Source organism: Lissotriton vulgaris, chromosome 9 (genome assembly GCF_964263255.1).
Source record: "Lissotriton vulgaris chromosome 9, aLisVul1.2, whole genome shotgun sequence".
In the NCBI taxonomy this organism is placed as follows: Eukaryota; Metazoa; Chordata; class Amphibia; order Caudata; family Salamandridae; genus Lissotriton; species Lissotriton vulgaris.
In genome coordinates this window covers 500906521-500921202 of record NC_141697.1, presented here as the reverse complement: position 1 = coordinate 500921202, position 14682 = coordinate 500906521, and the positions used below count along the sequence as shown (strand labels likewise).

The following is a 14682-nucleotide window of genomic DNA, read 5'->3' as shown; positions in this document are numbered from 1 at the left end:
TCTCCTGCCTTTCCCCTAACTTGACGTGTCGAGCAAAGCTTCAGGGACAGAGTTAACATGGAATGGTCACTTAGCAGGTTTGCATTGAATGACAATTTTTCTACCAGTCCCTTACAGCTAGCTGACACGATGAAATCCGAACTGCCAAGCCATGTCTTTCCTGGACCGGAATCAAGCATCCTAGGACCGGTTTCTGGCTATCAGCCGTCTTCAGCCAGGATAGCTTGACTCCAGTGGTGTGGAGAGCATGGGACTCACGTCTGAGCATACCCATCCCACTCAGGTGACAAATGCAAAAACAACAGTTGAAGGACAGAATGCAGAATAATGTCATACATTCACCCCAGTACAGAGATCTGGGCCTAAATCCATCGTTTTTTTGCACTCCACACCACCCCAGTTCAGACATGGCCATATGCAAATCAGCCTTGACCCTGTGCCTCATGGGAACAGTCCAGCCCGAACTGCCAGGCCATGTCTTTCCTGGACCGGAATCAAGCATCATTGGAACCGGTTTCTGGCTATCAGCCGTCTTCAGCCAGGATAGCTTGACTCCAGTGTGAAATGATCAATATTAGAGACTGATCTGGCACCTACATAAGTGGACATAGCTATCTCACCATCACAGTTATCTGGTTCCATAACTGCTAAATTATATTTGTGAATAGTGTTATTAATTACCTCCCCATAATGATCATGTGAAAAGTGCGGAATTTGTTGCCATGTCTCACAGTTGAAGTTACCCGCCCAGATGAGCATGTACTCTCTTCCCATGGCCTTTAAAAAATGTTCAAGATCTGCTTCTAGTGAATTTATCACCACGGATCTTGTATCACCAAATATATTGTTATAATAGTTTTTTATAACAATAGGTTGTTTCCCCTCCAAATAAAGATACAAAAACTGATAGTACTTTGACTTAACATTTGATTTCCTTAAAAGGTGAGGTTACCGATATTAAGACCGCTAGACCTCCTTTTGCTCTCCCCCTTCTAGAGAGGCTAGCGTTAGTACAGATTACTTGAAAGCCATTAATAAAAAAGGGCTCTATATGCCATGTTTCCTGCAGCAAAATTAGTGCGCACCCCTCGATAGCTTTTAACCATGTTTTATTGTTAGCTTATGTTTAATTCCAGCCACGTTCCATGACATAATAAGTAATGATTCTTTTGTTCGTGTCAATGTTTCCACTTCTGGCGGGTTATGATTAGGGATATTGCCCTGATTATTAGTAGATACCTCAGGCAAAACCTCCCTATAAACTGAAACATGGTGACCGCCAGCTGACTTATTCCCAGTTACAGGGCATTCTAGCCCGCTTTCTGAAATAATACCCGTTACCTCCCTCTGTCAATCAATATCACTACACCCTCTCAGTGGTTCATACTAGTTGTTAGTGGGAACAGGTTGATTTAAGTTAAAGATATGGGGTGTAATTGTTTTGCTATATTCAGGCCTATAAAAGAAACCTAGTGGTACGGCAGTTATATGATCATTTGGGCTAAGGCTAAGTAATGTAGCATTACTCAGGAGTCTTTCTAACTGATTCCCTACCAGATGCCTGCTACGGAAATTCACCACAATCCCCCTGACTCGTTTTCCTATGGCTACCTACCCAGTTTATTCTCCTAAGCTTGATAATATTTTGCTGCAATACATTAACGTCAAAATTTGTTTTTAAAGAAAACCAGGGTACCACTTGATTTTTCAATGAATCATATGTTTCACGGTTTATATCATCTAGCCTAGAAACATTTTTCAATACGATAATGTATGGGGTTGCCTGAGGGGGAGATGCAATGACTCTTCATTGTTACCAAATTGCACAACCCTGGTAGATGTAACCTCCTGATTAGATTTTACCAGTCTTAAAGAAATCATGTTATCGTCCTTAATATGCGTTGGCGTTTCAATAGATTGTGGCTTTTTTCTGACCTTTGAAGATTGTATAGCGGGAGTCATTCTTTGTTTGGATTCTCCGGCAGAGATGGTAATACCTAAATCTTCTTTTGGCCTAGTAACTGAGTTAATGTTGGTCCTAGGCTTACTCTTACCTGTTTTTTGGGAATAAATTCAGATACCAAGTCTGTCAAAAAAGTCACATTTTTTGGACTAGCTTTATTTCAGTCATCAATCGTCACTCTATATTGTCCAATTTACCATGTAGCAATTTGAAAAGAGTTTCAACGTTTTGTTGCCCTAGTACTTTGCTTGTTGAGTTGTTGTCCCCCTTAAATAATCCAACATTATTTTTAGCCTTTGATTTTAATTTAGCCTTTACTGTTGTGTACCCCCTGGGACCGTTTTTCTGTTGAGGCGATGATTTGCATTTTTTAGCTGGTGGGGAGGGCGGATGAGTACTGTTGAACAGGTTTGAAATCTCCAGTGGCGTTGTTAAGATGCATGGATTGGATACATTCACAGTACTATCCTTGTCTGCTACCATGATCAGCTGTGCCTCTGTGTTCTTGCGTTTCCCATCACTCATAGATAAAGTGGGATAGCTCACACTCTCTGATGCAGATTCTTTCAGTGCAGCATCTAATGCGGCTTTGGTTGCTGCAAGTTGTTCCTAAACGTGTACAATCTCACTATTGAGTAGCCCCACAGCAGTTGTCAAATACTTGATGATTGGTGCGCTTTTAGTATGTGTCTTTCCCCCCAGAGGGTGGTAACTTCCTTTTGCCCATACTCCCAAAGCAACAATAAACACTTAGGTGCAAAATAAGGTGGTTTTCACCTTACCGAACTCTGTGTAATCCTGTTCTTAGGAATCAAGGGGGGTGGCCCAGCCTCGGTCTGTCGTGGACGGGCACAGACGGGTCAGCCCTTGGCTCAGTCATTAAAACCATGACCACATGAGAGTTTCCTATATTTTTTAAAGCACTCCTAGTTGAAACCCTATGCAAGCTCTTCAGCTGGATTGCAAGGCCCTCGTGTGGTTGTGTCTATAACTACATTTTGTGTGTCAAAAAGTTTTTAAAAAAAGACTCAAAGTAATGTGGCTTTGAATTTTTTTTAACAATTGGTCCAGGTTTTTGTTCTATAATTTTTCAACCCATAAATTGCAGTAATACAAATTATGTTAAAAGAAAGACTCACAGACATATATAGTTTGTTATTATAAGTTTAGCAAACATTTTCATAATAATTTTTTTGCATGAACCATCTGAGAGGTCTATAGAATCTCTAAACTCGGAAGTGTCTCCTAAATAGGTATGGTCTCAGCTTCTTCATTGCCCAGACCACAGCGAAGGCTTCCCTCTCAGTAGCATCCCAACTTTCTTTTCTTGGAAAATAACTTTCTACTAATAAAGGCTACAAGTTAATGTAGGTCCTTCTCATTCAGCTGTGATTATACAGCCCCTATCCCATGCTCTGAAAGGCCAGTTTGTACTATGAACTCTATGGAGACGTCAGAGGCCTTGAGTCCAGGTGCTCTACACATGGCCTCCTTCAGTGTGTCAAACGATTTCCTTCTGGCCTCTGTCCAGATAACCTTCTTGGGCTGCTTTTTAGAAGTCAGCTTAGTGATTTAGTCAATAATGGTGCCATAGCCCTTAACAAACCTCCTGTAATATCCAGTGAGGCCCAGAAAGGCACTCACTTTTGTCTGAGTTTTGTAGGGTTCCTAGGACAGGATAGTCTCAATCTTTGCCTAGTGGGGTTGCACCTTGCTCTCACCCACCAGGTGTCTCAGATACACCACAGTTCCCTGCCCTATCTGGCACTTGCTGGCCTTGATAGGCCTGCCTGCTGCAAGGCCTGAAATTCCTCCTGGAGGTGATACAGGTGTTCCTCCCAGCTGGAGCTGTAGACAGCTATATCATCCAGGTTGGTGGTACAGAAGGCCCCCTAGCCGGACAAGACCTTGTTTATCAACCTCTGAAAGTTGACAGAATTCTTTAATCCAAATCGAACCACCCTAAATTTATAGCAGCTTCCTGGGATCGAGAATACTGACCTCTCTTTTGACCTGTATGTCAGTGCAATCTGTCAGTGCCCTGATGTGAGATCCAAGGTACTGAGGAACTTGGCAGCAGGAAGTTTGTCTATGAGCTCCTCAGCTCTAAGAGTGGGGTAAGCAACAGTCTTTGTGACTGAGTTGAGACCCTTATCGTCCACAGAGGTCCTGAGTTCTGGGCAGCGCCTGGTGGGGCAGATGTGGGTACCTGCACTATTGCCCTGGTCTAGGGACTTTGGGAGGGTTCAATCACCCTTAAGCCAGCATTTTGGAGACTTTCTCCTCCAGATAAGGTGCCCTCACCTTATCTGACAAACTGTAATTGTGATTCTTCACAGGCGTACTGTCTCTAGTGTCTGTGTCATGGGTATACAAGTGTGTGAGCCCAATGATGAGGGAAAACAGAGAGGCAAACTGCTTCAACATATGTTGACATTCCTCTGCTCTTCTGGGGTTATGGTAAGGGTGAGGTTGACACCCTCCACAGACCTATCATTCTCCTTACAGGATAGGAGGGCCAGAAAAGGCTTACTCTCCTCTTCTGCCTCCTTATCTGACACCAGAAGCACGGTGGCTTCAGAACTCTTATAGTGGGATTTGAGGTAAATGATATGGTGAATCCTCAAGGGGTTTCTGTGAGTCTTGAGGTCCACCTATTAGGTGATCCTCCCTTACTTTCCTTCACCTCGTAGAGCAATGTCCAATGGTCTTGAAGGACTCCACAGGCTTCATCACCCAACCTTTCTGGCCAGGTTGAAACCCCACCAGAGTGGCCTTCTGGCTATTCCAAAGTTTCATGACCTCCTGGCTGGCTTCTAGGTTCTCCGAAGCCAATTTCCAGGCCAGTGGAATGGCCAGTATGGAGCTGAGCATATGCTGTCGGGGGGGTTTAGGACCTTGCTCCCAACCATCTTTTACCAGACTGAAAAAGCCCCTAACAGAGGGAACATAGAGGAGCTCAAATGGGCTAAGCCCCTTCCCTTTCCGTGGTACCTCCTTGTATGCAAAGCTCAGGCATGGCATGAGGATCCCCACTCCTGCCTTAGGGGCTTAGAAAGCCTCAAAATCATCACCCTTGAGGGTCTTATTGAACCTTTCAACATGCCTATTGGTTTGAGGTGATAGTGTGTGGAGAACTTGTTGGTTACTCCACACTCATCCTACATGTAGGCACATGTAGGCAGACATGAAGTTGGTTCCCCTGTCAGAAACCACTTCCTTGGGTAACATCACTAGCATAAAAATCTCCATCAAAGCGCCAGCCACTGCAGGAGCAGGAGCAGGAGCAGATGTCAGAGGTATGGCTTTTGGGTATCTGGTGGAATGGACCACCAAAATCAGGATAAACCTGGTGCCTAAAGCAGTTTTGGGGTCAAATGGCCCAACAATGTTGATATCCATCCTTTCAAAGGCATGTTCAATTATTGTTCCAATTTTTAAAAAAGGAGTAAGAAATGACCCAAAATGTTATCGCCCCATATCCCTGTTGGATTCCTCCATGAAGATTCTGGGAAAAGTCTTATTGGAGAAGATTAATAAATGGTCCACAGAGAATAACATCTTGTCCAATGCCCAGTATGGTTTCCGGTCAGGCAGAGGGACAGAGGACCAATGTCTGAACTTGAACATGATAATTGCTAAATATACGAAGGCTAAAAAAGGGACTATTTTTGTTGCATACATGGACCTGTCTACAGCGTTCGATTTAGTGAACAGAGCTAAGTTGTGGGGCATGCTGTTACAGATGGGTTTGGACCCCCCTTTGGTTCACTTTTTGGCTGAACTCCATAAAGACCTTAAGGCTTCCATTAGAATGGATCAAGAGGGGCATCGTACAGCGTGGTTCAAATCAGGCAGGGGTGTGCGACAAGGTTGCATCCTTGCTCCCATGCTGTTCACATTGTACATAAATTCTCTGGAAAATACTCTTTTGGCTGCATCTGTGGACACTCCACGTGCAGGAGACACTCACATCCCAGTGCTCCTGTACGCGGATGATGCTGCTTTAATAGCTAGGACACATTTGGGCCTCCAGAGACTTCTTAATGCATTTAGTGACTTTATGTCCTCTCTTGAGCTTGTAGTTAACAACGCAAAATCCCATGTTATGGTCTTTGGGGCAGCAAAGAATAACACCAAATCCTTTTACTGCAAAGGGGAAGTGATCAGCAATGTTAAAGTGTTCACTTACCTCGGAGTTATCTTTGATACCAAGGGTAGCTGGACCCCTCAGGTAGTAGCAAAGACCAAAGCTGTAAGGAGTTCTGTAAATGCAATCTTAAGTTTTGCAAGGAGATTGGGGGGGAAACCAAGTGGTGCACTTTTGGCCTTGTATAGGGCAAAATCATTGGCTATAGCGAGATACGGAGCTGGATTATGGGGTTATGTAAAAACTGAAACCATTCAAACAGAGGTTAATAAGTTTTTATGTTCTGTGTTAGGACTCCCCTTCTCAACAGCCACTTTCGCAGTCCATCAGGAGCTTGGAGTTAGTTATATTACAGATATCCTCTCGATGGCTCCTATTCTATTATGGATAAGAGTTTGGACCAACAACAACTTAAGTCTTAACCACAAAATTTTGTTGGACTGTCTAAAATTGGATAAACATAAAGATATTGCTTGGCTGGCTTACATTAATAAGTGCTCGAAAGAACTTGGACGTCCGGAGATTTTCTCCTCCCCGCTTGGTTTAAAAAAGGCTGACCTAGCTTGGGTCAAAGAGAATTTTTGCAGACTCAAGTCTCTGGAGAGAGAACAACTCCAGTTATTAAAACCTACGGTCAGAGCACATTATATGACTCTTACATGTATTGCCATCCAACCGTACCTTACTTTAGTTAATATCCCATTTCATAGATGGCTCCTGGTTAAGTTTAGGTTCAACCAGATATACTTGGTACTTAGTGATAGACAGGGTTGGTGCAAACTTGAGGATGCACCAGTATGTGAATGTGATAATTTTTCCATACAAGACAACATACACCTCGTGCTGTTTTGCCCTTTTTACCAAGTTCCAAGGAGAAAGTATTTGTTACCTTTACTGAAGGACAAAGCGTTCATGCAAGCAAAACCCGCTTTTTTGTTCTTACAAATGCTTGATTCTCCCTTAGTAATGTTTAGTGTGGCAAATTATCTTGTGGCTGCAGTTCGAATTAGGAGGAGGAAAGCACAAGCTAATCAACGGGGACTGGGATGATTTAAAATATATCTGGCTCTTTTGCACATAAGTTTTTATGACCTTTTAAAATTGAATTGTACAATTTGGAATTTTTACAAAATGTGTTTTTAACTATTTTGTGTTATATGAAATTGCAAAATGTGTAATTGGAATGATTTTACAGTGGAATGATTTTATATTGCTGTAGTATGCTTTTATGATTTTTAACAAAATCGAATAAAGTGGTTTTTGACTTGACTTGATCCTTTCAAAGGGTTGCCAAGGTCAGGTAAGGGAACCAGGGAAACCTTGAGCTATTTTCCTGTTTTCCCACTGGCCTGGCAGGTGGGACATGACCAACAGGATGGATCTGGAGTTCTCTTCATCCAGGGCCCGTAGAAGTGGGTGACAAGCCATAGGTCTTGTCTTATCCTCGATGTCCTGCCAAGGGTGTGTTGTGAGACAGCCCCAGTAGGAACCCTCTGTGGCACTAGGGGACCACCAACATTCTTTTTTCTTGTGTCCCTTTCACCTCCTCATTTTCTACCTCTTATTGTCCTTATTCTCTTCCCTCACTTCTCTTCTTTCCAGTACTTATTGAGAGAATGAAGAAAAGCCTTCCAATCACATACTCTGCCTGTTGATAGCTCCCATTTGGCATTACTTCCAAAGCTCAATGGAACGTAAATTGTGATTTTGTATTCGAATGGTTAGGTGTTTCACTCTGGTTTCCTGAATTAGACATGACCAGAAGAATGCTGAGTTAGAATACATTGGTGCCTAGTGAAGGGATGTCAATTGATGTCACTAATAGTGAACAGATAAACACTGTTGAGGCCTCAGAGTTGACAATCATTGAATTCCTCATTTGAAGGGGGGCAACAGATTGCGGAAGTACAGCTTTATTAAACTGGATACTTCCGTCCAGGAGAAAAGGTTTAAAATTTTCTGTATTGGATGCTGATCCAGCGCTCGCCACACCTAATCATTCAATAACATACACATGACCCATACACATTCACCCAAATCCATGATGCGCTGGGAGTCAAGTAATAATGACGCTAAAATTAGCTTACTTCACAGCTTCATTGTGACATTTCTAAATACATAACTAAACCTATACATCAACTTTCTTTCCTCTTGGGAGAAGGCACATCGGGTGGTGGTCGAGGTTGATGTGGACTCTGGTACCCCTCTTACCGCCCCACAAGACATAGCAGATGCTTTTGGGCAATATTATCAGTCCATCTACACAACACAAACTCCACACTCGGAGGAGGAGGCTGCCTCTTTTCTGTGAGATATCTCATTGCCATCACTTACAGAGGAAGAGTGCCTTGAGCTCGACCTAGATATCACTGACATTGAGGTGGGGAAAGCTATTCAGGATTTGCAGGTAGGGAAAGCGACGGGCCCCAACGGATTACCGATCGAGCTATTTAAACTCACCTCGAGCAAAATCGCACCATATATCACTGACATGTTCTTGGCAAGGAAAGAGAAGGGATTACTGCTGGCAGACCAACGGCTAGCTAACATAGTCGTTGTCCACAAAGAGGGCAAGCCAAAGCAAAAAAGCTCCTCCTATAGCCTAATTTCACTATTGAATTGAGAAGCTAAGATCTTGGGGAAAGTCCTGGCATCCCGACTACTACGGGTCGTTACCCGCCTGGTCCACCCAGACCAGTCGGGTTTTATGCCCGGAAGGGACATCGCCCTCAACCTGCTCCGACTCCATGGTGTGCTCAGCCAAGCGGAAACGATTGATGAGGATGCAGCAGTGGTGTCGTTGGACGCTGCTGCAGCATTAGGCACCATTGAATAGCCCTTTATGTTTGCTGTGCTTCATAAACTGGGCATGGGCATGGAATTTATTGGTTGGGTCCGACTTCTCTACCATAAACATCTGGCCCGAGTTGTAGTCAACAATAGGGTTTCATTTCATCCACCTTTGTTCTTAGCCGGGGCACCAGGCAGGGATGTCCTTTGTCCCCACTCCTATTTGCCCTGATCCTCGAGCCACTGGCTATGTGGATTCGTAAAGATCCCAGTATCAGAAGCCTTAAAAGGGCTCCAGGTTGGGAGGATCGCATTTCATTGCATGCAGATGATATTTTGTTCTAACTGGCATCGCCGGCTGCCTCCGTCAATGTGGTCCTACTCTTCTTTCAGGCCTTCTGAGAATTTGCTGGCTACAGGATAAACTCGTCCAAGTTGGTGATTTATGTTCTTAGCGGGAAGTTACCTCTGCTTCCTCGCGGCCTTATGCTAGTCGAGGCAGTCAGCAGTTTCAAGTACCTGGGGATTAGGGTCTCCAAGGATCCCACCAGATTCTATTAACGAAACCTCCAATGGCCTCTGACATGTCTCAAATCTGATGTCAAGCACTGGAGGACCCTCACTCTCTCCCTATTAGGTGGTGCTGCCCTATTTAAAATTATGTCTCTTCCCCGCTTTCTCCTCGCCCTACAGAACACCCCAAACTATGGCAGCCCTTCATATTTCAAGGAAATTGACTGCCTCCTGTGAGACCTGCTCTGGGAGGGCAGGCCCCCGCGCATAGCTATCCACAAGCTCACAAGGGGATGGTTTGACCGGAGAATTGAGTTGCCAGACATAAAGCGCTATTACTGGGCATCTCACCTTGCAGCTATCAACCAATGCATGTACAGACCCCAAGGTGACCCAGCCTTTCAGATTGATAGGTGGCTGATGCCGGGTGGTAGTTTTGATGGGGCGCTGAACCCCAACTTGACTGGGCCCACTGCGCATGCGGTGCGAGTATGGAAGATTGCCTTGAAAAGTCTGGGGTGGAAAGGCAAGATCATGCAGGCCACGCCGCTCTGGCGATACGAACAATTAGGCCGCTTGAATCGCTTGAAGGGCTTTTATCGGTGGGATCCTACAGGAATTTCCAGGATGGGTGCCTTGTGGAAGTCAGGAAATGTGGTCACATTTGAACAGTTACAACAGGACTATGAAATGGCGCGCTCCGAACACTTTAGATACTTACAAATACGGCATGCCCTGCTGGCAAAGCTCCCTAGAGGGGAATCACTCCCACAGTCCTCTCCACTGGAGGATAAAATACTAGATGGGGACCTGCTGGAGAAAGCCATATCGCTTATCTATAAAAAGAAACTGATAAAAATGTTGCCGGACCCACTGGACCAACTGCGGGCAAAATGGAACCACAACGTGGCCGGTCTGGATGATGACGAATGGCTAGCGGTGGTTGCCTCCCCTCGCGAGGTGACCATCTCTTCCAGACTGCGTTTAGTGCAGCTCATAATCCTGCATAGATCACATCTATCCAGATCAGGTCTGGTTCGAATGGGGTGTACCTCTGACGAGAATTGCACTAGGAGGTGTGGACAGGTGGGCACATTCATCCATACGCTTAGGGAGTGTACGGTTATTCAGCGAAATTGGGTGGGGATTGTGAGACTTATGGAAAGTTTATTGGGCCAAAGTATTGATGGCAATATAAAGCTTGTTCTCCTGAACCCCTGGGGAGATGGACCTAACCGCCAAGGAGCGTCTGTGGGTAACTCTGGGATTGATGGTGGCGAAGCGTAATATTGTAAGGCTATGGAAGGCCCAGGAGCCGCCTACTACAGTGGACTGGAGTAAAGACATGGACTGTTGCATGGTCACAGAGAACACAATCTATGTTGCAAGAGGGTGCCCCAATAAATGGATACAGCTCTGGGATAGATGGAACACATATAGGGGTGGGATCTGCGAAACCCTGTTGACCAGGGAAGATACCATTGCACAACGATTGAGCACGCTGCAAATGTAACTACCATGGCTGATGTTTCCAATTAGTGCACCTCCTCTGGCATGCACTTACAGTACCATTATGAACGTATGTGGTTTTGATGATTGTTGTCTCTAAGTCATACTTGATTTCAATAAAAAGATTTAATTAAAAAAACTTTCTTTCTACCCAGTTAGCTAAATAATCACAGACTCTCAGTAAAATTAAGAAAGTTTTATCAATTCAAGTCAATAAAGCTTTATTCGATACAAAAAAGTATTATGAAAGCAAACTACAATTAATATGTCTAAGTAAAGATTACAATAATCATAATTCATGAAATAATTCATCCGTAAAAACCATTTTGACATGTTAAAATTGTAATAGTTAAAAAGTATAAAACACAGCTATGTAAAAAATACAATTGCACAATTAGAGCGTCTAGGCTATGTCTACCCGAAGCTGACACTGTAGACCCTTCTGGATGTTTTTTTGCCTTGCAGACCAGGCACGCCCCAAGAATTTTGCCACTCCGCAGACGAGAAACGGGGTTGTATCTGTTCTTAGCATGTGGAGGGCCACTAAATATCTGGTGGTGCAAGGCTCCTACATAATGGTTTGAGCCACGTGGCCCTCGCCTCTTTATATCTTGGACATGCAAAGAGAAAGTGAGCTATACTTTCTTCTGATGCGGCACAGCATGGGCAAGAGGGTGTTGTTTGATTTAAAGATTTCCATTTGGCAATAAACAAGTGTAATGGAAGCGTCCCTAGCCTAAACTGAATGTATAGTGTTCTGTCCCTTGGGACTTGGATAAAGTCCAAGTATGGTTCAAGAAGGCTATGTTGTTTATGTAATAGGAACTCTTCAATCAATCTGCCTACATGAGAATTTCTTAGTGCCAAAACTCCCACCCACTGCCAATATAATGATTTAACTTCAGCCTTGGTTGGGGGGTTCTGACTTGTTTTATTTCAGAATAATGTAAAATATTAATGCTCATTGCATACGGTTACAAATGCAAACAATGAAATTCACAAGAGGGAGAGAAAAACATCAGCAATTGCAAACAGTATCAAACTCATCATTTAATATGCACATGAAAGAGCGGATAGATTCAAGAGACATCAGTTTCAGCAAAAAAAATGCAAAACAATATTCATATGACGGAGTAGATAGATGAAGGGACAAAAGTTTCAGAGACAAAAATACATTTGCAAATGATTATGCAAAGTACGAGTCAGAGAGGTAATACAAACCCAACGGATCCGTGAAAAACCACCCCCATGGCCAGGGAGATGGTGTGGGTCCCCTGAACTAGAGTCAGGGAACAAAGACGTCGGTCCCCAAAAGCAGGGCAGGGACAGGAACAGCTAAGCCTCTCTGCAAACCGAAGGACAGCGGTGCATCACCCCTCTCTTCTCTCCATCCGACGTAACTCTCTCCCCTCTCGAACAGCTAACAGCTTACCACACCCCTAAAGGCACCCAGTTACACCCTAAAACCTACATGTCCATCCTACATCAGTTGCAACATTTCACAGGATTCAACAGCTCACTGGTGGATTCAGGAGGTGGTCTGTCAGGTTCCCATTCAACAATTTGTTTAACCTATTGTTTATTCGGTGTTCACATAACGTAATTTCTGACTCGTTTGTTCATTTGCAGTTCATGATATATTTCAACATTTTCACACATATTTCTCAGTAACATCTCCGGAAGATGTCTCAGACTCTCCGGTCCCACAGCCAGTTTCATCCGTTTGGCAGACATACAATGTTCTCTGTGCTGCTTAGCCTTGATCTTTACACTTTCTCTGCATCGCTCAGCACTGCTGTCTGTTTTGGCAGGTCCTTCTCACTTATTTTCCAACCCCTCATCTATCCGGACAACTTAAGAGTAATGAAGGCCCATTCGGCTCACTATGGCAAATGGAACATAAACATTCATTAATTACACAGAAATGCACTTTTCACTGTTTATCACCCACCTTTGCACTATCCCCTGTTACATGTTTTCCTAGCAGAAGCTTAAGGCAAAAGCACCATTATTTATTATTTTTAAAGCAAGATGCAAAGAGATGTAATTGGCTGCCTAGTCATGCATTATTTCTCGTTTCTTTCAAAGCAAAATGTAAATATGGTTTTAGTTCTTTCATGCATTATCTCTCGTTAGTCTAAGCAGTTACTTCGTGTTCATATGATGTGCATGTTATTTCTTCCACAGCACACTGCTAGTTCGTATTATGGGGGTGTCAATCTGAGCAGGTTTATTTTAACGAAATCCTGCTCCATCAACACCTTGTGATTTCTCATTTTTGTCGCCACCTCAAAGTGTAACAAATTGCATGTGCAATACTGAGTCAGTTAAGTTCAAGAGCAACAAGGAATATCAACTAACCATTTGTTGGGAGGCAAGTGCGCAGTGTTTCTTAAATCATATTTTTCTATCAGAATGTTACATGGATATCCTTAATTTGCCTCATGCCTCTTTTTCTTCCCGGTTCTAACATGAATACTATTCTTAATAGGAAGATCAACCACAGACGGAAGTTGCCATGGATGACAACACAGTGAAAATGGAGTCTTACTTTAAAAGGAATGACTGGCTCCGCAGATCCAGCAGTGCTTTCTCCCACAAGGAAGGCTATGCTGACCTTATAACCAAAGGCATAAGCTTACGCAACAGAAGACAGAAGCCCAGCAACACAAAAAATAAAGCAACAAATCAGGAAGAGATGATCTCACAAATCTAGAGAATCAGTGTAGTGGTAAAAATAGAGCGGCCCGTGGCGTTTCAGGTTTGATTAGATTAGATTAGATTGTTTTACTGAGTGTCACCACGGCTTTAAATTAATCTGCTGCTTCTTGTTTTTTTATGATTAATATAGTGTTTATTGACAGTTTAGCTGCACGCCTCTGCCGCCCTGATGGCACAGAGTACAGCCGGCAAAAGTCGAAATAACCCCATATGTGTGCATAAACGTTTAGTACTAAGTACTCAGTACTACCAGTTCTTAGGAAATGATAATAATCTTCATAACTTTTAAAACTCAATGAAATGGAATTCATTTATATGGCCAAAATTGTATGTAAAAATACCAAGAATTGTTGTCCTAATGTTTTTGCTTACATGCATAATAATGTATACAGTTAATTTTCAAGATTTATTCATCTTCTAGTAAACAATGAGGTACCTCCACTTTCTTCTGGAGAAATACCTTCATGTGTGCGACGTGAAAATGGTTTTATGTTATGATTTCAGCCTCACAGCTCTGCCAGGGATTTGCTAAATACAACAAGGGTGTGTTTGATTATGTTTAGCTTTGATTTCTTATCCAATTTCCCTGTTGCGATTTCTGCTGGTATGGTGTAACTAATAAAAATGATTTCTTCTCCTATGTCCTTAATCACAGTTTCTGAAGTGCAATAATACTTTTGGAAAGGGTACCATTTCCATTGCCTCACAGGTAACGAGAGGAACATGTTTTTGAACCTCGCTGAGGTTTAGGTTGGATGTCTGTCACTGCAGCCCATTCAGCCAAGAAACCAGGGCTCTTCCAGTTCGACCCATACAACATGTGCGGCCCTGCATCCCTGGCCTGCACACATCCAAACTATCAGTAGACTCCAAGACGTTTCCTTTTTTAGGTCGAGCATTCAAGAACTCTTGTATATACTTTAGTATATACTTATATGTATACGTACTTTGGGGGCTCTGGAGATCAGCACTAGGATGTGTCTGCTTCCGCTTAGGGACTTTTTTTTCTGGTCAACTGCCTCTATTTAACTGTCTT

The 14682-nt window shown here is 43.3% G+C and overlaps 1 protein-coding gene across 1 annotated transcript in view; it reads left to right on the top strand.

Annotated features, from left to right (window-relative positions):
* The window catches only part of LOC147690325 (phospholipid-transporting ATPase IK-like), a 1699388-nt gene extending 1685102 nt beyond the window's left edge, over positions 1 to 14286 (top strand). The window contains exon 27 of the mRNA XM_086937963.1: positions 13417 to 14286. Coding sequence (XP_086794089.1) covers positions 13417 to 13641 — 225 coding nt within the window. The 3' untranslated portion in view covers positions 13642 to 14286. The remainder of the gene's footprint in view (positions 1 to 13416) is intronic.
* The last annotated feature ends 396 nt before the right edge of the window (positions 14287 to 14682 follow it).